This window comes from Antedon bifida, chromosome 10, assembly GCF_963402885.1.
Source record: "Antedon bifida chromosome 10, ecAntBifi1.1, whole genome shotgun sequence".
Classification (NCBI taxonomy): domain Eukaryota; kingdom Metazoa; phylum Echinodermata; class Crinoidea; order Comatulida; family Antedonidae; genus Antedon; species Antedon bifida.
The window spans coordinates 8,796,031-8,822,378 of record NC_136235.1 but is presented as its reverse complement, the minus strand read 5'-3'; the positions used below and the strand labels follow the sequence as shown (position 1 = coordinate 8,822,378).

Here is a 26,348-nt window from a genome sequence, read left to right as displayed (position 1 = left end):
ATACCACATACAGTAGCCTATTTCTATTCACTTTAATGGACAATTTTGTTCAAAAGTGAATGAAAATCCCTTTTCTGACCTATGGTCAAGAAATTGGCCATATTAATATAGCCGGCACAAACATTTTTGGCTTAGAGTACATTTTACATATCTCCGAAATTGTTGGGCGGGTATGGTCGTAGTTGGTGTCAAATTACTCAGAAGACCCATATTTCTATTCACTCTAATGGACAAATTTTGCCAAAAATGACTGTAAAACTCAATTTTTGACCATTAGTCATTAACTTTAATCATAATGACCGGTTAGCCGCTGTACTGACCAAGCATCCCAATTTTTTTTCGACCAACAGCAAAAAATTGAATTGTATTGATATAGGCCTAAGGAAACAAAAAAAATTGTGAATATAGTTTGCTAGAGGGTGCAGGTAAATCTTTTCTGGCTCCCCAACTATCAGTAATAATGCTTTAATGTCACATTTTGTAAAATATACCTAAACAATAACAACTCGTAGATAACAGATCAATATTGTTGAAATAAAAAAATTAAAAATATTTTTTACTTTTTATTTTTAGTATTACTATTTTAAACTTTTGGTACAGTATTTTCGGTTATTACTTACTATACTAAAATTTTTTGTATCTGTTCTGTTTTATTGATTTGTATTTGTATAGAAATGAACGTTGAAAGCGTCATTAATTTTGGCATACTTTGGGGTAAACAAGTCTAAAAGTATACAATAGAAAAAAAACAACAAAGGAATGATAGAAATAAACAAGCATCAATAACTGTATTCTTAAAATCCATGGGAAAGTTATGCAGACACAGTTATTTAGGGTTAGTACTAAAATTAACGTCCAATGGCAACGTAAAATATCAAAGTGCACGCCCCGAATAAAATATTGCTCTATAATAAGCACCGGTGCCTAAGATAATTCTCATTCTCTCTTATCATCAGCAAAACGCAATATCTAAATTTTAACTATAGTTCACAAAATGGCTTACATGTTAATGTCTGAAAAGGCAAAAGGGAAATGTCGTATCTATCAAAAAAGAAATGCTGGAGGAGGAAGAAAGTCTTTTGAAGAAAAACATCCAGAGGTTATTGCTTCGGTTGAAGAATTTATAACACAACATAGTTTCGCTGCAGATGTTCGAAGACGAACGACTACCGGACAGGCATGTGGCGTTACATTGCCTATGATCAAAGCGCACATTAAAGCTAAACATGATGTAGATGTTTCAGTATCCACAATACATCGATTGATGAAAGCTCCTCGTAGCAATGTAAATTCGTCGTCAAATTATAAAGGCATCATTAATGCGCGAGTAGCTTGCAAAAAAAACGACGTTCGTAAAGCACATACCTACTCGCACTTCATGTCATCACGCGTTAAACATCGAATGGAGTTGCACGCAATGTTTGAAGATGAAGTTGTTTCCATGTCCTGTGACAATAAACATAAAGTCAAAATCGGTACCCAGGCTGTTAGTCGTTACTTCACAGTGGGAAAAATATTTATGGTAGACGACGCTCCTAATTATCCTGACCATGACTTTCCCCTACCAGGTCATCTTATCACGCCATGTGGATATATGGTTTTGAACATCAAAGATCCTGGTCTACAGGTATGTGTTACTTGGTTGTTCCGTATACTTTTACACGGTTTTATTTGAGTATATATTTAAAATAATAAAATCATAGGTAACGCAAATTTGTTTTAATAAGAATGTGGGTACATTACAGGGCCCTGTACGGTAGCTATAATTATTACAAATGCCAGCACCAAAGGATATGTAAAACAAGGTTTTCAAAATCCAGGTCAGCTTTATAGCAAATAAAAATATTTTTGACTCTAACGATTACATTAATCCATGGAGGAAAAAATAAATGAATTACGCTACTTCTAGTAAGCTTCAGCTCCATGATTAATCCAAGGCCTATAATTGTAGTTATATTTCTTATCTTTAATTTTTGTTGTATTGTTTTATTTCAGACAATTGACGAACACGGTAGACCACATTATTCGGTTGCTAGAACTGGGGAAAGTTTTGTGATGAACCGAGGTCCATGGAGCACAACATCGGTGCAAGATCACGTGAACGACCTGACGTCAATATTACCAAATGTGTTAGGAGCAAAAAAGGCACTTCTTCTTATAGTCGATGGCGGGCCCGATTGGGGATATAAAGGTTATACAAACATGCTATTTTACATGCGACTTTGGAGAGATACGAATCTCGATCTGTTAACGGTTACTATGTATGCGCCTGGCCATTCTGCCTATAACCCGATCGAACATTTATGGTCACCACTGTCCAAGAAATTAGCAGGCGTAGTACTGCCAGCAACGCTTCCCGGAGAAGACAAACCTCCATGTCATCAAAGCGGAATAACACAAGAAGAAAAGGCTGACAAGGAAAAGCAGGTAATTAATTTTTTTTGGTAGACTTTATAAATGCATGTAAAGTTGAAGCTTACTAGAAGTAACATAATTCATTATTGTTTGTGTTTAATCTAATTTCATGCGTTTGGTGGCTTGCGTTAAAAAAATGGAACAAACGTAAAATTTGCAAATGATGAATGTGCCAAGTTAACGCTCCTGACGGGATGATATAATTATCAAAATAATTGATTGCGTTTGTCAAATTCTGACTCTTTTTGAGAATTGTTCACGAGTGACAACCGGGATCTAATTTAGTATACTGTACTGTATACTTATATATATTATAGTTTGGAAATATTTAATTTTTTTAACAGGTGATTGATAACGCAATTGACAGGTTGTCGCAATACTGGAATGGGATGCCATACGATGGACATCCAGTTACGTCGCAGCCAATAAAATCTACAGTAGACGCTTCACCGTATAAAGATTACGACGAAGTCCATACATTACTTAAGGGTCCATTGCGTCCATTGCGAGAACAGCGCAACGTTCTAGAAGAACTAAAGTTCGCATGTAAACACGTACACAGGTACATTTGTGAAATAAGTTTCATAAAGTGCACAGATACTGAATGCGAACACTGTACAAACAGTCCAATACAAGCAAAGAAAGTGATGGGTTTTTTGAAGGACGGCTTACCACAGCCCCAATTAGACCCACAATTAGAAGGGCATTATATGAGTTTCATGCAACAACAGGCAGGGAACACTATTGTTAAGGATGGGCCAATGGGCGTCGGGCAATGTCCGTCATGTCCCTCGTACACATTTGTGTCGGAAGCTGACAAAAAAAGACACATGTCAATGGTACATAAATAAAGTATACGTAGTACCATAGTAAAATACACTACCTTGTACAGTGCAAAATTTTTGTTTTAATAAACGCTATCTAAAAGTGAAACTAAATTATTGTGTTTATTGTATTGTGTGTTTTTTAATGACCTTTTAATGTTTTTATATATTATTGTTCTGTTTATTTAACTTGTGAATGTTGATACAATTCAGTTCTTGCTGAAAAATCAAAATATTTCATACAAACCAGAATAAAATAAAATAAATCATCATATCGATTGCCGCTTGCCTTAAAAATCTGATAAACAAACACCCGATTTACGCACGCACGTTTACAGACAAAAAGTTGTCTGAAAATTTAATTAAAATATAAGCTATCACGCGCTGATAAATGTAAACTCACTCGGCAATAAGCTTTTACCATTTATCGCGTTTACCAGTAAAGTTGAGCGCCCCAAAATATGTTTTGGTACTCTCCGGGATGTTAAAGTCATTACCGGCCCACCCTTTCAACCTCCCTACTTTCACCCTTCCTCTACAAAACTATTCCTGAATTGTTAAATTTGTTGTTTGTATTATTAAGGAAAGTTTCTCTATCGATGATATTTGTATTGCGAAAATTCTAGATAAGGCCAGGTCCATGATAAGACTAAGAACATAAGTCAAATGAAAATCACCCACTACACCATGTATATGATTTTTAAGGTCTGGCAAACGACTACGTAGTACACGTTGCAGAACAAATAGATATCTAAATTCATTCGTCCCTTTTTCCATCAGAGCTTTCAATGATAAATACTGTTAATAATTTTATTGTACAACTCTTTATTTTTTATTGTATTACTTTTCATTTTATTATTTTTACTTTGTATGTTATATGTTATGTAAGCAATTGTGCCTGTCAATATTTTCCGCAAGGACCAAATAAATCCGAATCTATATCTGAAATATTTCACCAGAAACTATAATATAATATAATAAACTTTATTGAACATACGCCTTTAAATCGGCGGTAACTCGGCTACAGCAATGGTTTTGTTTTATTTATATATTGTTTTCAATTAGTATCGGCCGTATTCACGACAACAACGAAGCCCGGACGGAAGACCATTGTTATTTGTTGGTATGAAACAAAGCCGTTCAAATTATATAGCTAATAACCTTTGATAAAAATAGCTTTCACGGGAGGTTCTTTTGTGCTAGAGCTGGGCCGGCCGGCCGGCTGTAATACGATCTGTTCACGCATGACTGCTTCCGACACACGATACTACCAATGCTAACTATACCCCACCGCATTGAACAGATGAAAAATGCCTAAAAATAATGGTATCGTCCAATGTCAAGCTCATCGCGATGTTTGTTGCGATGTCATCGCGATGACGGAAAATCGCGCTTCCTTCGCGATATCATCGTGACTTCGCGATGTCTTATAACGACAGGCTCCCTAAGCGCTTTAAGCGCTTATCGGGGTGAATCGGTTAATACATATATCATGAACAAATTAATTTGTAATAATATTTTTCAATATAGGGTGTATATTGTAAAGCAAATACATTTTGCTACACATTTTATTCTCTATTTTATTCTTTATTTTATAGCATCACATAATTATAAGGTCTTACAGTACATAAATATTCTAATATTTTAAAAATGTATATTGTTTGGTCAATAGGGAGGTTTCGCAACCTTACGAATACGATAACGAAACGGATACGTCACACATTTGTGAAACTTTTGAGCTGATCCCCATTTCATATTCATAAAGCGTATTCGTGTTGACGAATATCACCAGTCATATTCGTAACTACAAAACGAGTATAGTTTTTGATCTATTTTGCACATTTTGCATTTGAATCAGGAATGATTCATGATTATAATATAATTATAGATTTATTGAAAATAATTTACTAAAGTAATTTACTAAAATGCCAGGTCAATTTTGATAAATAGCAGTTTTTAAAGTCCTCACTCGCTTTGATGTTACGCTAGGCCTAGGTAGCCAAGCACCAAGCAACACGTACCTGCGCTTCGCTCAAATTTACCGCAGTCATATTTTGGACGGCGCCCCCAATATTTCGTTGGCATGCGAAACAGGTTTTGACTGGCTTACGAAAACGAATACGTGTGCGTGACGTATCCGTTTTCGTTATCGTATTCGTAAGATTGCGAAACCTCTCTATTATGTGTTTAATTTTATGTAATCAAAGATTTTTTTCTTTTGCTTTTTTCATTTAATTCCTTTTAATCATTTTGATCATGTTATTTTAATATAACATTCACTTTTATCTTTGTATTAAAATATTTAATTTTGTTTTATATCCATAGTGGACATACCAAGCGATGGTTCATGAATTACTGACCATTAGAAACAATCGTATTGACCTTTCAAAAGTTCCTGGCATTTCAAGTGACCTACAGGAAGTAGTTTTGTCTTCAGAACATGACGAATTTTATGCAAATGTGATTAAATTTCTTTAATTATTCATTTTTTATACAAGTTATTTACATTTAAAAGCATGTAATATAGCATTCTCATGGTACTGTATATGATGTGTGCCAATACTCTCCTCTGAACACAAATTAAAACTGTATATATTGTTCAACAGGATTTTGCACTAAATTACACCTAAGTTTGAGGTTTATGTTTTTACTTTACTGATTATTAATATTTTCTATGTATAACAACAGAATCTGTATAACAATTTTGGTGAAATTGGATCAAATATTAAAGAATTGATGGATGAATTCCAAGCAAAATCACAGAGCAACAAAAAGATAGAATCTATTGCTGATATGAAAGTGAGTATTATATAAACAGTTGAACATTGTGTTGAAATAAACATAATTAAGATATTATTGCATGAATGCGCTTATCATGTTCAATTCAATTCAATTTATGATATATACAATTATTTTTTCTTTCATAGGCTTTTGTTGAAAACTACCCACAATTTAAGAAAATGTCTGGTGCTGTTGCTAAACATGTGACTGTTGTTGGTGAATTGTCGAGGCTTGTCAGCAAGTATAACTTAATGGAGGTGTCGGAGGTTGAACAAGACTTGGTTTGTCAATCGGATCACAATGAGGCATTAAAGGTATGTAGTTTAATATCAATATGGCGAATAAACACTAGTAAACTTTAGGTCAACACACCATGTGTACCAAAATGGAAGTACAGTATGGATGAGATGTCTCAACATTACAGTTGATAATTGTTTTAAATACTTTGAAAGTAGCTTTGTGTCAGGGAGATATGTACAGTAATTGGTCAAATTGTGCTCTATTCTATTCTATAGTATAAAATTATTTATGAATTAATTAAAGTAAAATATTAAAAATGATTTTCTTTTTGTGTCTAGAGGATACGTGCATTGATCATGAATGAAAAGGTGAGAGAAATTGATGCTTGCAGATTGGTTGCGTTATATGGACTTAGACACGAGAAACATAGTAACAATGACTATGTTGGTCTTCTGCAGACGTTGAATAGAAGGGGCATCAGTGAAAAGAACAAGGGTGTAAGACACATATTACTTCATTACTTTACCCATAGAGATATTATAGTGAGTATAATATCTCATTAAAAATAGAGCAGCCAATTTTTCAACTCATACAATATTCTGACCATCCAACGCATAAATACATTAATTATTTACAAAATTTAGTCTTTTTTTTTTCGGTTGAATTTAAATCAAAGATCAAATTCATCACTTATTGTTGCATGAAATTGACTCCATATTTTCAGCATGATTATACTCACATGCACCAACTGAATAATTATAATAATGGTAGTCTCATATAGCGCCTAATACAATGTTTCTAAGTGCTTGACACACAAAAATGATCCATTAAATATTCTAAAAATGAAATGAAGCAGAGGAACCATTTACACTGCTCCGTTCTCCAGCAATTTAAGTTCCAAGCAGAATTCGCAGGAGCTGGAGTGAAAAGGCATCTGTCCTATCCTACCAAAATAAGAAGTGAAAAGATGTTGCTTAAGAAAAATATTGACTGATGTTGCCTCTTTAATGTGGCTGAGGGGAGAATATGTTTTTAATAACTGCAGTGTATGTATCGTAACTTAAAATAGTAGGCAATACTGGTATGTCTATAACTACTTTTTTATTTTATTACTCAATGCAGATGCTTCGTTCAATCATGGACTTTGGTGGATCAAGAATGAGAGGAAGTGATCTCTTTGGTCAGAAAGGTGCTATTACAATGACAAAGAAATTCTTCCAGGGAATGAAAGTAAGTTTTTACATGCTTCATATGAATGAAAGTTCATGCGTACAGGTATATGTCCTACAATGTTTGTAGGATTCTTCTGATTAAGGTATGTTGAATTTACTGTGCTGTAAACACTTATTCAATTTATATGATTATAATAATCTATGAATTGCCATTTTAAAACCCAAGATGGCCGCCTGGCTTATAACTTGACTTTTAAGTAACATAGCAGTTTAAAAATGGTGTCTATACCTATGTTTGTAATACTGTAGATTCCAAATATATTGCTATTAAAGTAAATATTTTCGTTTAGCCGCCATGTTGAATCCAAGATACATTTACATAGTTTGGATTAATAAACTATCATTTCAATAATTTTTTTAAAGAAATTCTTGAATCATGAAGAGTTTGAAAATGACATAATTAGTCGCTTTAATATGTTTCTATCCACCTTTTCGGTGTTGACAGTCTACTGAGTATAGAGATGAGAAAGTATGATCTTTATATGTAGAACATCATTGAATGCATACTGCTCTAACAAACATTTTAACATGGCGGCTGAAATAGAATGTTTACTGTACAACTTTAATAACATTATATTCAAAATCCACAGCATTGCAAACATTTTGAACATGCTATGTTCGGCTTAAAAGTCAAGTTGTAAGCTAAAATGATGGCCATTTTGTTTTTCACATTTGTAGGGTGAAGATCTAAAAATTGAGCCGGGTTAACAGCAGATTTGAATTCAGCACCCCATAATTACCCTAAAACACATTATTTATCCACAACTTTGTTGAGGATAACCAATTATATTGTTATTATTTATACATCCAAAGATTTATCAAAATGATGCAAGTTTCCCTTCATTATTCACTTTTACATTTTAAGGTTGTTTCACGCAAAGTTGTAACCATGTCGCAAGTAATTTGACCAATCACAACATGATGGATCATCCTAACTGTTGTTGTGATTGGTCAACCTACTTCCTCTCCTATGTCTTTCGTCCAATTGGGAACAAACCTTAAGTGTGAAATGTGAAAATGGCATTAGTACATTTGCTGCTGTGATCTAGTGCTTTCTTCATTTGTTGGAATAACTGATATCAGATTGTTTGTTAATTTTATTTAATTTTTTTATATTTAGGGTGTCGAGAACATTTACACACAGCATACACCATTACTACAAGAAACTGTTGATCAATTAGTAAAAGGAAAGTTAAAAGAAGCAGCATTCCCTTATTTGGGTACAAAACAGCTGAGAGATAGGTGAGTATATGATCAATGGTAATACTATGTGTTCAATATTTAGTCTGCTCATCATTCTCATTCCACCTGGGCGGATTGTCATGCAGAATGCTCCATTTTGTGTTTTAGGTTGACTTGCGTATGTTTTGGCTCTAAACATACAAGTATTCTGTCATATTTATTCTAAAACTTATGGCACATTTATTTATTTATTTATACTTTCTTTATTCTGCAGGCACTTTTAGTACTAGTGCACTGATTTTCAAAGTGGTACTAATGGTAGTACTTGGAAATATCATTAACAAACATAATAAAGTAAAGACAAAGAGTAATCAAAATTATAAATAGAGAAAATATACATTAAATATAGAAATCAATTTTAGAAAAGAAAACTTAGTTTAAATGTTGCGTATTAATTGTATTTTGGAATGAAGTTATTGACATACTTTTAAAGTTAATTTAAAATTCATTCAAAAGTTCATTCCAGCTTTTAGATGAACGATAAGTAAAAGTTTTTATTGCCTTGACAAATATTTCAGGTGGGAACAACTAAATTGTTATGGTTTTGACTTCGTAGTGGGTAGTATTATTAACATTTAAAAGTCATTAATAGTAATTTTTCATTCCAAAGTACATTGAGTCTTCTCCAGCCAAGGTTATTTAAAATAAAATTAATTGAAAGTCTTAATATCAACAAAAGCAAAATTTTACCTAGTCTATTCATGAGTACTTGTAAACAACTAGAGTAACATTTGAGGATATTTTGTTTATATGATCATTCCAGTTTAATTGCTGATCAAAAATGTGACCCTAAGATAGAGTCAACTCAATATCACCATTGTAAGATATGGAAATATCTTTAAATTTAGGAAGAATTTGGTTTGTCCCAAAAATAGAAAGTTTATCCATTTTGGTGCATAGGTAGGGTATTATCCGCAGAAACTTACAATTTAAATATATAATTGATCAAACAAAAAAGTGAGTTGTTCTAATTTCATTTAAAAATCTCTGTGATGGATAAAATATACGTTTAACTGATAATTTTCATAGACCTCAGGATGTTGTAGTGTTTATGGTTGGTGGTATCACATATGAGGAGGCATTTGCTGTTTATACTTTGAATAAAACGACACCTGGAGTACGCATTGTATTAGCTGGCACCTGTATACATAACTCAACATCGTAAGTATTGTATACCACATTGTTTTAGTGTGTCCTTGTCATTTGATTGTTTGATTTTATATCATGTGTTTTGCACTATTTACTCCCAGTGTCGCTGTCTTATGGTCTGTTTCTGCTGAAAAAATCCAAGTAATCTATTATTCCGAAGTACATTACCAAAGAATTTTCCGCGTTGTAACTGAACATTTTCTCCAACCTTAAAGGGGGATTCTGGGTTTAAAATTGCTTTTAAATATCGTTTATTTATTAGATAAAAAATATTATAACAATATAGACATGTCAGAATGAAGAAGTAATAACGAGAAATTAAAAAAATTAAATTTCATATACATTTTAGGGTAAATTCATGGAAAGTCTGTTTTTCAGCAGCTTAGGGAAGCTCATTAATATTCATGATATTCACAAAATACGTCATCAGTGGATTCCAAACTCGCGACGTCATGTACGTTGTGTTTGTCAACTAATTTACATCTCTCTCCCCCCTGTCAAACGACGACCACCCGATCATTGTGAAATACATTTTTTGTAGATTTTCTATGCTAGGCCTAAAGTGTAATAATAACAGTAGTCTAGTACTAGTAGCATATATTTATTTGACATTTAATGAAATACAAAATTTAGTACAGATTACGGAGTCATAAATTATACTATTTTTATACCTCGAAATAGTACAGATCGTATTATATCGGCTTCACGTACTAGGCTAGGCCTAGCCTAAATCATTTTTTTTCATGGGTGAGAGCCATTCTGACTAGGGATTCGATGCCACGATATTGGGGCCCATCATAGGCCTAGCTAGCCTACTACTAAACGATTGGCCCATAAATAACAACACTCAGTGGATTCCAAACCCATCCTATCAACCAAACTCCTAAACAATCTAAACCTAAAACGTTCTACAAAATCGGCTGTAAATATTGAGGCAAAACAAGGTCCGATCGCCGTCCGCACGTATGGTGTCCCGATCGTCTAAGTAGGCCTAAAATAGGCCTAGTTTACTCTCCAAAAAAGCGGATACTGCATCAAGCAAGTAGACCAGGTAGTAGGAAGGAGACCTAGCCGATCCGGCCCAGTTAAAAATTGAGCTAGCTAGTGTAGTAGACCCTATGCGAATTGATACTACCAGGCCTTTTACTATAGGCTACACTTGTTAAATTAGCAATACTTATGTTTACAAATATTCCAACTCTCTCATTCGAGCTATATTATCTATACCATTCCGGTAGGTCGAGTCGACCTTCAATCAAATACTGTACATCGTTCATGTTGTGATTATAGACGGGGTATACTCGACCCGACCAGTTTGGTATTGTATACTGTATCTGCTTATCACGTGACGATGCCAGGCATGGGCAGAGAGAGCACGTGTATCGTCGTCTCACTCTCCTCGCTCAGCAGGAATGTATATGTTACGCTTCATTGATTTTGAAGGCTTTCCCTAAGTCAGTGCGAAAATCGGCAAACGTAAAGTGCAAACATATCTAATTTTTCACTGTTTTGATGAATTTTCATAGAAAATTGACTTTATAAATGGGAAGACCGACTAAAATTACATCAGATAAGTATAATTTTACAAAAGTAATTGATATGGTTAATGATAACGAGTCGTCGGAAGATTGACCATTTCACGAATTTCCTATTCTGTAACACAGTGTCATATCGCCGTAGCTGCACTTGTAATCTGGCCTCATTTCACAGCCTTCGTTCTGCTTCACTGGGTGCTTATATAAATTGAAACTTTTACCGTTCAAGAGACAAACAAATATATTTTACATTTTTTACTATTCATTTTAAACCCGGAACCCCCCTTTAATCGGTTATCTGATAATCGCTTTTTAAAAATTACCAACAATGCATTATGGAAGGCTACATATCTCTACTGAAAACGACAGGCCTAAAAAAGGACATGCGAAACATGGTGGGGGTGCTTCATTGCTGCCCGTGGAAGCTTATTTTGCTCTCCTTTTTATCAAATTTTGACTATATTTTTACGTCTTGACTTTGTTTCATGCCAATTTTTGTGGATTTATGTTGTTTAGATAGATTTTTATTATCATTAATGTTTGGAGATATTCGACTGCTCATTTTACTGATTTTTTTAGCTAAGCCTCGATGTGAATTTGCTAGGCTTAACTGTGCAACCGTACATGACTCGAAGCAGGGCTATTCATGATGACGCTGCCATTTTCTATCGCTGACCTTATATCGTTAAACCAGGGAAAATGTTTGTACATTAATCCTTCTTTTTTCGTTATTGCAAAGAAGTTGACTATACTAATGAAGCCAAGAGGGTCCCGAGGAGGCATAAATAGAAGGCGTAAAATAATGGTTACTGTTGGCAATAAGACTAGATCTTCTAGGCCTAAGCCTATGTTGATTTTTATAGTTTTGTGAAACCAAAGTTGAACATAAAATGAATCATAACATGTGTAAGGATAACAGACAGACTTTGTACAAGAAGATATTTAAAATGGACCTGAAATGGACTTTCGATTTTCAAGAAATTCACACATGTTATTTAAATGTATCAAATTAACACAAGCCCATACAAATAAAAACAAAATGTATAGTATTTTAAGAAAAAACTAAATTTTAAGATACCTTGGTAAATAAGCGAAAATTACTCACGCCATTGCAATATTCTATTTCACGACGTCACATATACACACGACGATCAACGAGAGCGTGTATGCCGCCCGATAGTCCGTGAATGATCGACGGCCTGGAAAGATACGTGAAGCAAATCATGTCTAATGCTGTTGAAATATAGTGCCCTAAAATGTACTTTGTTTGTTCTAAAACCCCAATTTAGAAGGCCTACCTCCCAACATTTACTAGGCCCCCAGCGCGCGGAGTCGATCCACCACCCATCCATGCGAGAGTCTGTTTCATGCGCATCCAAAACGATATCATCAACAACTTGCTGCTCATTGTCAAGCCAAAGTAAAATATGAATCAAATTCGTTTTCGAACTGCCTGATTCGTGACAAATAAATTATCATCTCATATTACTAATTTAATTCTGCTAAACTAAAAACTCATTTTAGCAGTATAAATTACGAACGATATACAAAATAACGAACAGAAAATATGGATACGCATCATTGCACACGGCGCTGTATCCCGGACAACGTTGCCAGGCTAACGTCGGTATTGAAACCTGTTGATTTGGAGATTTTAAATCGTCATGTACTCGATAAATAACCGTTTATACGGTAATAAATTTATTTAAAAAAAATTCTAAATACGTTTCTGCAAAAGCATAAGCATTTTTTAGAAAATACTCCATAGATTTCAAGAGTTATAGCCAAAAAACTGCAAATTGTCCATTGGAGGGATTGGAATATATTTGCAAAGTGATGTCACCCGCGAATTTTTTTGATTTTCAAATTAGGCTTTCCCCAAAAAGGCGAATTTATATTTTGTAACAATACACATTCTAGCAACACCTAATAGCCCCCAAAACATAATTCTAAAATGAAAAAAATCGAAAATCCATTTCACGTCCATTTTAAGTTATAACACTCGTCATATTAATATCTACAATCTTGCTAGGGTGAAATGCTGGGTAGAAAACTACATTCAAGCACGAAAATATTTGGACATGCTGTTTAAATGAAAAGTTAAGAGAAAAACGTTAGCTATCAATGACTATATTTTATCTAATGATCTTGATATTTTTGCAATTACTGAGACATGGCTTGGTACATCTATTGATAAAGTATTGATTGGTGGAATTAGCCCCACTGGGATATTATTGTCAGCAGGAACCAAGACCTGGTGATCGACATGGTGATGGAGTAGCCTTAGTTTGTAAAACATCTATCAAGATAAAAATATTGCCTTCTAGCAGCAGCAGTTTGCCCAGTTTAAATACTTGGACTGTGAGGTTGTAGTTGCTGTCTTGTAGTGGTGTGTCGGCCTCCTCCTTCTTCTACAAATGGTCTCTGTATTAGCAATTTTTTCGATGAATGGTCAACATTTCTTTCACCTTGTATAACAATTACTCAGGATATTTTGATTGTGGGAGACCTTAATTTTCATCTGGATGTCTCCACCGATTGTAATTCACGGCGTTTTACCAACATGCTTGAGTCCTACGGTTTATGCCAGCTTGTTTATGAACCCATATCCATGGCCATATAATTGTTGGTAATACAAGCAATATAATATCAAACATCTCAGTCATCGACCCAGGACTCTCAGACAATAACGGTGAAATGACATGCGATCATCTTGCTGTACGTTTTACTACTGCTATTGTAAAACCTAGTATAGTAGTATACAGAAAGCTCCGTGCAATTGATGTTGAGGCATTTGTTTTACCATCTTTATTATCAAATACAACTGAGGAATTATTGTCAATTTACAACATTGGCCTAAGGTCATTGGTAGATAAATATGCACCTCTATGTTCAAAGATTATGGTACAAAGGCCCAACTGTCCCCGGTACACAGATCAGCTTCACGAAGCTAATCATCTTTGTCGTAAGTATGAGATGCTTAACCGTAGACCATCAATGTTATCGATCTCAATGCTCTGTTGTTAATCGACTACTTCATCAATCAAGGGTTATAGTCAGGCAGCATTTGTATTTTACTTCATATATTTAGCCAAGTTTGATTTTTCACTTTTAAGTGATCAAGGACATCACAACGAACAACTTCCAACTTGTTGTCCAAATTCTAAACGCGTTTTTCATTCGCTGGGGGCGCTTTTTCAAAATGGCCGCTTATGCTATCAAGTACTTATATCTCGGCAACCACTAATCGTAGAGACTTGGTTTTAATCTTAAAATGTTCGTAAGGTACATATTTCTATTTACTCTAATAGAACATTTTGATCAGAAATGACTGGAAATGCCATTTCTGACCATTTGACCTTTGACCTTCTATCATCATATCTCGGTAACTAATGTTCACACAGACTTCAAATTTGTTTCAAATTGTTCACAGTATGCTTTTTTATATTTACTGTAATTAAATGTTTTGTTTTAAAGCAAACAGAAATGCCATATCTGACCTCTTGCCCTAATGCATGTAATATCCACAACTGAGAGACTATAGATTTGTCTAGTATTGTTTATAACTTGTACCGGTACTTGTGGTTTTGTTGATGATATCCCTTGTTCCAAAATCAATATTTCAAATCACCAATGGAACTGTTATAATAAATAAATACATACCATAAATATTGATGATAGTCAGATTACCCTCTCCAGTCAATAAAGTTCAGCTCTACATTCATGTCCTTTGTATTCTCACATCCATCACCACACTCACATGCATCAGTACAGAGCAAGTTGTTTTTCTTACAACTACAGCGATTTGTTGAGCATGAACCATTTCAGGTACATCAACGAATTTCTAGAAGAGCTTCTGGTGCTGGTGGATTGTTGCAAAATACCGGCTTCAAGTGACCATCTTCTAGTTGCCAGGAGTAGTCAGTTGCTGGTGGAATAGATGGAGTTGGCTTGCATGATGAATTCCATTCAATAAGATCAGTTGGTCCCCTTCTTCCAATGTGTGTTGTCCGTGTGTCATCTCTGGCATCATGATAATTTCTGAGAGATTGCAGTTTGCCATCATGGACGTGTGATGTGTTACTAGGACCTTCTTCGTGTTGTTCTTGAAGTATCTTCTCTGACAGGTATTTTGTAAGTTCAGCTTTGGTCTCTATGTGCGATAAAAATGTCTTAATGTTCTTAATCTCAGTGTTGTCATTGACATGATAGTGAATGGTAGTTGTTTTCTGTGTTTTCTTATCTCGTGTAGATTCTTTTAAAGATCCTGATAGATATTGATCAAATAAAAGACGAACTTCATCATATGGTTTGCTCATACCAACAATCAGGTTAACAAATTCAGATGCAAAGTCAGAAGCATTGAACTTATCAGACACCTTCTTTACCATATTGACGACACACATTCCATCAATAATTAGGATTGATGCTGCTTTTGTATCATCTTTCTGTACAGGCCTGCTGACATTATCTGGTAGAGGGAGTTCTGTTATTGACTGCAATACCTTGGATTTTCCTGAAAGCATTATCATTCTTCCACCATCTGGATGGAAATTTGATGGTGGAGTGCTATTGAACTCATAGTTGCCTATGACATCCTTTAGAGCGAACTCTGGCCTGCTCTTCGCCACAACTAACAATCTAGACAGCAGCTTTCTCTCTTGCTAGTTGACCTTTAATTTTGGTTTTCACCACTGCTCCTACATCCTTGAAATACGAGAAGTTGTTTTTCTTTTGAGGGTCCCACAATTTTACGTTTTTTCAACCATTCGTGAAGTCACAAATTTATCCAATGCTTTTTTTTGGTCTCGCTTTTCATTCGTTTGACTGAAATCATCGGAGGTTACCACAAAACACTTACCATTTAAACTCATGAAATCTAATCTGCTTGAACTTTCAGCCAATTACAGGCTAGGATTATGTATGGAGATAATGAGTGGCTTTAATTTATTTTAAAACTTTAATTTCCAAGCTTAAGTGAATGTTTTAAAGCATCAATAATTGAAAAATCAATAATGTGTTACAAATATGGATGTTCTGAGCAATCTGTCGAAAAATGTTATCTATAACCAACATGTTGTGGATATCACACAGGTTATGGTCAAAGGTCAGATATGGTTTTTCCGGCCATCTTGAAACAAACCTTTGCATTAAAGCAAATAGAAACATGTATTTTCTGAACAATTTGGGATAAATATCAACTCTTTCTTACCAATAGTTATTGAGATATGATAAGATCAGGTCAAAGGTCAAATGGTCAGAAATAGTATTTCCGGTCATTTTAGGGCAAAATGTTCCATTATAGTGAATAGAATTATGTACCTTACGAACATTTTAGGACTAAAACCAAGTCTCTACGATTAGTGGTTGCCGAGATATAAGTACTTGATAGCATAGGCGGCCATTTTGAAAAAGCGCCCCCAGCGAATGAAAAACGCGTTTAGAATTTGGACAACAAGTTGGAAGTTGTTTCTTGTGATGTCCTTGATCACTTAAAAGTGAAAAATCAAACTTGGCTAAATATATGAAGTAAAGTTAATATAGTGACAAATGCTGCCTGACTATTAAGTATTATTCAGAAGTTGTTTAAATAATAATAGGGCCCCTCATTCACATGAGCCTGAATTTGATAGTAGGCCTAACCCATTAGTCCGATTCATGACAATCCCACAAGATGCACTACGTACAATAATCTTTAACTCAAAATCATGTGAATGTGACCCTATACCAACATGGCTTGTAAAGGAGTGTATTATTACTGCTATTATAAATTCTTCGCTGCTTCATGCTTGTGTACCTGATTTTAAACATGCAATTATTAAGCCTCTTATAAAAAGAACGTACAATCTGACTCCTGATATTTTAAAGAACTATCGACCTGTATCTAACTTACCGTTCCTATAAATATTACTGGAGAAAGTTGTTTTAAAGGTGCACAGCCATATCCTTTTGTCTGTGGATAAAGGTCATGCTGTTGCACTGGTCTTTAGGCCACGTTCGACACGATTGACCACAAAGCTTTACTTCAGCGGCTGCACAATCACTTTGGAATACACGGTAATGCTAATGCATGGATAGCTTCTTATTTGAGTGATCGTTATCAATCGGTTTCAATAAATGGCTCGCTCTCAAACCCACTTCATCTTAAGTATGGTGTCCCGCAAGGATCGGTCCTTGGACCAAAACTTTATGCTATGTATACTAAACCCTTGGGTGAAATCATTCGTCTGGATTGGGGTATCATTTATATGCCGATGACACTCAAATGTACGTGTCCTTTTGTCCTACGAATGACACAGACATACGCTCCGCCTCTTCTAACATGGAAAATGTATTGTTGATGTTAAAATGTGGATGATGGTAAATATGCAGAAACTAAATAATGACAAAACTGAAATCGTTTTGTTTTCTCCATGTCATAAGAAATATCAAATGATGAGCTAACTATTGATAAAGCTGTTATTGAATCTACACCAAATGCGAAAAATCTGGGTGTTATTTTTGATGAGCACTTAAATATGGAATCACATTTTCTTTCTATCTTAAGGCAGTGTTATATGCAGTTATGGAATATTTCTCACATTCGTTGCTTTCTCACAGTTGATGCTACTAATTCATTAATACAATCATTAGTGTTATCGCGCATTGACTATTGTAATTCTTTATTATATGGACTTCCTAATTCAACAATCAAGACATTACAGAAGGTTCAGAACACTGCAGCCCGCATCACATGTAAAAAATCTAAATTTGAGCATATCACTCCTGTTCTTAAAGACTTCATTGGTTACCTGTACAACAACGTATCAAGTTCAAGCTTCTCACTATTATATTCAAGGCACTGTATGAACAGGGACCTATATACATTAAAGAAATGCTTATAAATTACAACCCAAACAGACCCCTCCATTCAAAATACTCTAACACTTTATGTTTAATCAAAACGAGATCCTACGGAGATAGATGTTTTTTAAAGGCAGTGCCAACTCTCTGGAACAATTTGCCCTTTGAGTTACGCTGTACTACTTCTTTGAGAATTTTTTAAAAATTATTGAAAACACACCTTTTTATCATGCACTATGGTAACGATCAGTGAACTTAAGCCTCATTCGCACTGGACTTAATCCGGTCAAACTAACAGAGAGCCAAACCGATTATTCCTGCTCGGCAGAAACAGGCCCTTTGACATTCGATTCAAAACAGAGTAATGGAATATGTTTGTAAAACAAATAATGAATACTTTATATTTGTTGCATGGAGAGAATATTTTCATTTGTTGATAGCCTTACTCAACTTTCAACCCAACAGTCTATCAATATTTTAACTCATTAACTTCCTATTCAATTAATAAACATTCATTATTTGTATACTATCAAATGTTGGTACTATTAACTAAAAATTGTACTTTCAGGTTTATGGAAGAGGTTTCACTTGGTCAGCAAGGAATGTACTGAAGCCAGAACAAAATGTAAATATTGTATAGACATACAAATGTACAAAAACCTAATTAATACTGTATTGTAGCCATAGTGCAAAATAAATTCTATGCTCTGATAAATTCAAGATAGAGTTGATGCAGAATGCAATTCCATTATAATTTTCTGAATCTTTGAGGTCATGTTTATATTTTGTGTTTTTGTGTTTGCATAATTAGATGCAATTGCATTATTCTGAATCTTTAAATTTGTACTTATAGTTATAAATTCTTATATAAAATACCTAATGGATTAAAAGATAATTAGCATATTTTAGATGCCATACTGGAATGACCTTTGACCTTGACCCCAAAGGCAAATCAAATAATATACTGAATCTTTGAGGTCATGTTTATATTTTTGTTTTAATACATTCTGACCAAATTCGTTATGGTTTAAGGTGGTAATTGCTAGTTTAACCAAACTGTATTTTATTTTAACTTCATACTATATCCACACAAGTAACATACAGTAACGTATGCATTTTCATTAAAAAAAAATATTAACTAGCTAATTTGCATAATTAATTAGCATTGATTGCATAATTTTCAAAATAATATATAGCGCTTTAACCAACTATCATACATAGGGATACCATTAGTGTGCTTGTATACACTGGTACCATTGGCAACATCCCGATTGTACATACACCAGCTATCAGCTCCTGTTGGGAACTTATGGTGACGAGGTTTTTTCTTTGTTGACGCCACATGGTACAATGATGCCCAGATGTTGCCTTTGTTTCCCCGTATCGCAATGTTGAAATAGTTCTGTAGTGTGTCAACTTTCTGCTGGGTGAACCTCCCCTTTCCACCTATCCCACCACCATCACTCAGTTTTGTTTCAGCTTTCGAATTCTTCCGCCCACACGCTTTTGAATATGACCGACGCATTCCTTCTTTACTATTGGTGTTGTCCCATAAGGCTGGTCTTTAACAACTGATGAAAATGACTTTGTGTCCTCATCACCAATATATGAAGTGTACTTTAGTTTTTGGGTTGCCATGCTTCTGCCCCATATGCGGTGTGTCCCAGCTGGTTCCATACTTCCATTTGTGGTTTGCCTTCCAATGTATGTATCTAGGTGATGTGTTGTCCTCTTTTTCCCATATCCGACATCCTTTGCAATGCCTACTGAGGATCTCATAGTCCATTATCTTGCCAGTTTTTATCTCAATAGCAAAGACGACATCATTCAATGAACTGCGTCCCCTTCACTGCCAAGTGCCATCCACACTGACTCCGCATTCATCTGACAATGATTGTTCACGTACTTGGTCTGCGGCTTTTACCATACAACTCTCTGCTTCAGCAACATATGCATCTTTCAATGCCTCATTATGAACACTCACAGATGTGGCATTTAGTGGTGGGGGCATGTTCATTACAGCACAAAATCTTACCATAGCACTATGGCCTTTTCCAATCTCACGGAAAGCCATGGTAGCTCTACGGTTGACTTCATAGGCGTCATCATTGTTGACTTTTGTGAGTTTCGGTATTTTTGATGATGTGCTGAAATCGTCAGTAAAGTAACAGAGTTGATTCAGACAGATGACGATTAGTTTTGAAGCAAACCCTCGCTGTAAATTAGACCTCTCGCGTAATCGTAGCTTGCACTTGCACAGTGGACATTTCATGTACTTTGATACAACTTCTGAAAAACAGTTCAAATCTACCATCCTGTAGCCAACAGCATCTACTAACCCATCCTTTGGTGTAGGAAAGGATGATTCACTTGGTGTAGTAGGCCTACTAGCACAAGCACTGGCTAGCTTCCTACCAGATGATGACTTACTGGTCATTCATTTTATGCAAATTAGGTTTTTTAAAATTGGCAGATCAGGGTAGATTTTGGATATAATAATATATGTATATAGTTGAGCATGTTTCAGCAAAAAAACTAACTTTTGCAATTTGTTTGACTCAAAAGGCTATGTCCACCCATAACTACCAGCTGACCTTATAATTATGTTTATTGCTTGGTTATCAGCATTACGATAAGAGTCTCCTCAGGTATTGGGAACCTTTTCTTACATTCCCGACAGAGTTGATTGAACAATCATTTGTTGGTACCAATAATTACTTGCACTGAATGTTCTGGAACGACTAGTACTAGAGCTTCAAAATGCTTATTGGTGCCAGCAAAAGTTTGAGGAAACGCAATTTTAACCTTGATCCAGCCAAGGTATGGTATTTTGCCACCACCACTGTGCCATAAGTATTAAATCGGACAAAGGATGGAATGTCTTTCTAGGTTTCATAAAGACTGAATTGTTAATTATAGTGACGTGTGATCCACTATCCAGAAGGCAATTATGTTTTCTTCTGTCACACTCTCCCCTACCAGTCCATATCTTCTTTGACGTGCCCCCTTTCAGATATTCATTGAAGTTTCCCTGGTTGTGCACATGGCTAAATTTCTCATTAATTTTACACAGAATTTGCTTCTTTAGTACAATTACTACGTTGCATTTGGCTATCTTTGCCGCAGTTGTAGGAGAAGTCAGATGATTGTCGTCGTCCTATACCTTGCCATTTGTTATTTTGTTGTGGTTTTTGTTGTGGTTGTTGACTTCACTTGCCTAGAGTTAACTGTTTTAACATCAATTCTGCTCATCCGGTTTCTTCTTCCCAACATCTCACTTTTACTATTTGGGTAAGGTATGTTGGTGGTGTTTCTCGTAGTTGTCTTAAATGCAAGTCAACTAACAGCAGTGGTTCAGAGATGTTACCCCTTATGAACTGTTTCAGTATTGCCGCATTCATCTTGTCTTCTGAAATACTTTCCTTTTCCAGAATATGTCGTAGGGAATCCTGCAGCTGTGTAAGGTAATGTGATGGTGTCTCCCCTGTCTTTTGTTCGATAGAAAAGAATAGGTGAAACAATTCTTCCCCTATAAGAGTAGAGCCATACACTACCTCCATATGTAATCTTTTGCTAAGGCTTAATCACAAAGCGATGGAGGGACGACATTACAAAGTATGCAGGCATCACGTGGGCGAGGATAGCACAGAACAGATGGGATTGGCAGAAGCATGAGGAGGGCTACATCCGACAGGGGATGATACAGCTAAACTGAAAAATCACAAAGGATTTTTTTTTCATAAGGTGATTGAATAGACACCTGTAATCATAAAAATGTAATAAAAGACCAAATTGTGCTTCAATAAATTTGTTATTATACATATACAAAATACATTGTTGTAATTTGTCAATTTTGAACTTTGACCTCTTATATCTCGAAAACGCTTCCTATCCTGATCGATTACCTTCCATATTCGTAATCTACGGAAAATTCTGGTCTAGAAAAGTTGGATGGCAATTTGTCCCCTTTCGGGTGGTGATTCCCCCTCCTGCCACCGGACTAATAGGTAAGTACTACATAATAAATTGTCTCCTAGTGTTTCTTTCTCAATGTCTTTTGCTGTTATCGGAAAGTCGTCTTCAATCGTGGGAACGTTAAATGTGCTTTGCTCTAAGTCGCACTCATCACTCTTCAGTGGTAGTCGCGATAAAGCATCTGCAACCGCGTTCTCGTTTTACGAAATATACTGTATATCATAATCATATTGACTTAACAGAAGAGCCCATCTTTGGATACGTCATGCAGCCATTACTGGGACTTTATTAGTTGGACCAAAGATTTTCAGAAGTGATTTATGGTCCGTCTTGATGGTAAACGTTCTACCCATAAGGTATTTGTAAAACCGTTTGATGCCATAGATGATAGCAAGTGCCTCTTTTTCTATCTTCTATTTTCGAACTCTAAGTCCAAGATATATTACTTCATCTTCTAGGAATTTGCATTTTGCTTTCTTCAAACAAACATTATAGTGGTCAAATCGTCGAAACACTTCTTCGATTATTGCCAAGTTTTCCTTTACTGTCTTTGTACTAATCAGCACATCGTCCTGAATACATAACACATTATTAATACCATTCAAAATCTTATCTATTTTACCCTGGAATATTTTTTAGGCTGGTTTTACACCGTATGGCAGTACGAGTAAAGACTTTTATGGGTGTTAATTGTAACATATTTTTAACTCTCATCATCTAGATTTAGTTGAGAAAATACATTTTCCCGCTAACTCTGCATATAAATTATCTGAGCTTGGAAGGCTATATACCTCATCATCAATAAACTTATTGATCGTTACACAATAATCACCACAGATTCTAACTGTGCCATCGCTTTTTGGAACAACTACTGTACGATTGGTGTTGCCCAATCACTATTATCTACTTTGTGTATCACACTATTTTCCTCCAACTTCTTAAACTCATCTTTAACTTTACATTTGTTGGCATAGGGGACAAATCTTGCTTTAACATACACAGGGGTAACATTTTCTTTAACATTTATGTGAGCAAGCTCATGTTTCATGCCCTCATACGAATCTTCAAATAATTTACCATATTTGTTCAGTAAACCATTCAACGTTGTAACATCATTTTTACCCGTATTTACAGATGTGTTATGTTGCTACATTCTCGTCTTGCTTGCAACTATTTACAGTTTACGCATCCTCTTGTACCACGTCCTCCTTTCTGCTGATAATGTGATGCGTACTGCTGTTTATTGCGACAACAACTTGCAAAATGGCCAATTTTACTGCAATTTTTATCGCTTGCTGGACACTGTCCACTGCGAGAGAACCAACCCTTGCAATTTCTACATTTAATGCTCGGTGGGTTAGAGCTTCTCTTCACTTTAATTATCTAACCTGATTGTTCAGTACCACCATGAAATTGGGTTTAGGATTTTCAATGCTCTCCGCTCGTAATTTTGCTGTTTCTAGAGATCTCGCTTCATTTAATACCTCTGCCAATGTCCATACTGGGTATTTCTCTCCTTAGCTTTTTGTTGCTTGTTTTCTGTAGTATTTGAGCACGTATTTCGTTATCTACATTATTAAACTGGCAGTGTTCGCCTTCGATTTTCAGCCGTGTTACAAATTGATCAACAGTCTCATGTACTCCCTGTTTTTAACTCACAAAACGTGTACACTGATAAGGCTGAATCTTGTAGTGGGTGAAAATACCCATTTAGTTTCCTAATCAAGTCATCATACATATCATTATCTTCGGCTAAAGTATCATAAATATCATATACCTTACTCCCTGCAAGTAGCAATAGCTGCGCCTTCTTCCGGGTGTCTACATTGATGTTTTTCACCATGAAATACATTTCTATTCGGCGTCTTCATTCGGATTAAAAGCCTTTATTTGGTTACTAAATACATCCATACTGTATCATCAACGTTAAAATTGTAATCCTATCCTAGTCGCCAATATTAAGTTTGAGGGTTGTGATGAAGACAACGGTTTTTTTATCGAGCAGAATCAGTCACACGGACACTCGTGGTTATGCGCCATGATGAATGTGTTTTATTGCTAGACTTTATGTTACAGCCGTTATTTTGAAATATCACAGCATCCTAAAACTCTGACATGTAGGATTAAAAATTGAACTCTTATGTAAAGCTATATTATTTGTAAAATAAACATCTAGGCCTACTACCATACCACATACAACAGAATAATGATGTTATATTAATTTTTAAGAAGGACACGTCGGCAAGAAAGTTTGTTTCGCCGTTGGTTCTACTCTAGGGCATGCAAAACATCGTTAGCCTGGACTGGTGGGATGTAACGGTGAGTACTTGTAACGCAAAATCCTGGAGTCTCTCGGTATAATTCTCCCCCACAAATTAATAATAATCAAATGTTATCTCATCGGTCCACATCGTTGTTTTGTCAAAGTGTGGTCAATAATCACTATTTGTGTTGCAGCTAAAAAAAGCTTCGCACTAATCAGTTAAAACAAGAAATAATCGGTTAAAACACACAATGGATTATTATTATGGTTATTTTTTAATCGGTTATTTCATTTTGGCCGTTTTTCCCAAAAATAATCGATTACAAAAATAATCGGTGAATAACCGATTATTCCTGCTCAGCAGAAACAGGCCTTAAATGAATCCAAATAATAATAATTTTTGTGACAAGTTTTTATTTCGGAAGTAATTCCCAGGGTGCTAATTTTAGTGAATCATCATGTCTATTTATTCGTTTCTGTAAACGACAATGTATTATAGTCCTCCGTTTTTTTACGCTGAAATTACTGTGTATTCCAGAACCACCTGTGGGCACGACCTAGTAGAAGAAATTACGTCATAACATTGCCAAAGTTTACCCAAAATCATGGCCGATAATCTCGCCATGATTTTTAGTTATTTTTCAGTCAAATTATATTTGCAAACTGTGAATTATTGCTTTGTATTTGTTATTTAAAATAAAGCTTCTAATATAAATACAGGTTATGGCCTCAGTCTTGTCCCTATTATCCAACTGAAACGTAATGCATTTGGCTTAAAACAAAATATTTCAAATTTCACTAAATGTCTTATGTCAAAGCTTGATGGGTTTTTTTTCCATAACAAGCAAGCTTGTATAGAGGATGGTTCTTGTTTTCACTAAAGATGTCATGAGCTTTAGGCTTAGGCCTATTTACCATCACATCTGCTTCTAGTTTGAAAGGGGCAATGTTACAACCGCTAATGTAGAAAACACCAGCTAATGTCGAAACAACCGCTAATGTAGTAAAACCTCCAGCTTATGTAGTAAATAAAAATCAACACCAGCTAATGTAGAACGGTCAACAGCTAGTGTAGTAACGAAAATTTCCTTCCAGCTAATGTAGAAATTATATATTTTACAAACCTATGTCTAAATCATTTGCAAATGCATCTCTTTACTTAACTATCTTGTAAAAGACCGTTTTTCAAAATGCGACCATCGGAAGCAACCACCCTTGTTAGCGACCACCTCTATTGAACGACCACCATCTCTGTAAAGGGACCGATTCTCATAATCGACCACCTCTCGTAAGTGATCACCTACTCTCATAAGGGACCGCTTCTCCTAAGCGACCACCTTTCTTAAGACCACACTTCTCGGAAGTGACCACCTCTTTTAAGGGACCACCCTAACCTCTCTCTCTGACGAGAGGTGTGGTCGTCAAGAGAGATGGACGATTTTGAGAAACTGTCCCTTAACAGAGATTGTGGTCGTTCAATAGAGGTGGTCACTTACGAGAGGTTGTTGTTACAGAAGATGGTCGATTACGAGAAGCGGTCCCTTAAGATAGGTGATCATTACGAAAAGTGGTCGCTTACAATAGGTGGTCGTTCAATAGAGGTGCTCGCTTATGAGAGGTTGTCGATTATGAGAAGCGGACCCTTATAGAGGTGGTTGCTTACGATGTATGGTCGTTTTAGGGAGGTGGGCGCTTACGAGAAGGCCGCTTGTTGAAAGTTGGTCGCTTATGAGAGATGGATAGATTGATAAATAAAGACAGGTGGTGGTCCTTTACTACATAAGCTGGAGGTTTTACTACATTAGCGGTGGATTGTTCTACATTAGCGGTTGTAACAGGTAACAAGAGG

The 26,348-nt window shown here is 35.4% G+C and overlaps 1 protein-coding gene across 1 annotated transcript in view; it reads left to right on the top strand.

The window, feature by feature from the left end:
- The window catches only part of LOC144853810 (vacuolar protein sorting-associated protein 45-like), a 36,556-nt gene extending 17,525 nt beyond the window's left edge, over positions 1 to 19,031 (top strand). Inside the window, exons 8-15 of the mRNA XM_078711650.1 lie at positions 5,565 to 5,699; positions 5,928 to 6,038; positions 6,167 to 6,334; positions 6,599 to 6,757; positions 7,383 to 7,490; positions 8,613 to 8,734; positions 9,764 to 9,895; positions 18,830 to 19,031. Coding sequence (XP_078567776.1) covers positions 5,565 to 5,699; positions 5,928 to 6,038; positions 6,167 to 6,334; positions 6,599 to 6,757; positions 7,383 to 7,490; positions 8,613 to 8,734; positions 9,764 to 9,895; positions 18,830 to 18,872 — 978 coding nt within the window. The 3' untranslated portion in view covers positions 18,873 to 19,031. The remainder of the gene's footprint in view (positions 1 to 5,564; positions 5,700 to 5,927; positions 6,039 to 6,166; positions 6,335 to 6,598; positions 6,758 to 7,382; positions 7,491 to 8,612; positions 8,735 to 9,763; positions 9,896 to 18,829) is intronic.
- The last annotated feature ends 7,317 nt before the right edge of the window (positions 19,032 to 26,348 follow it).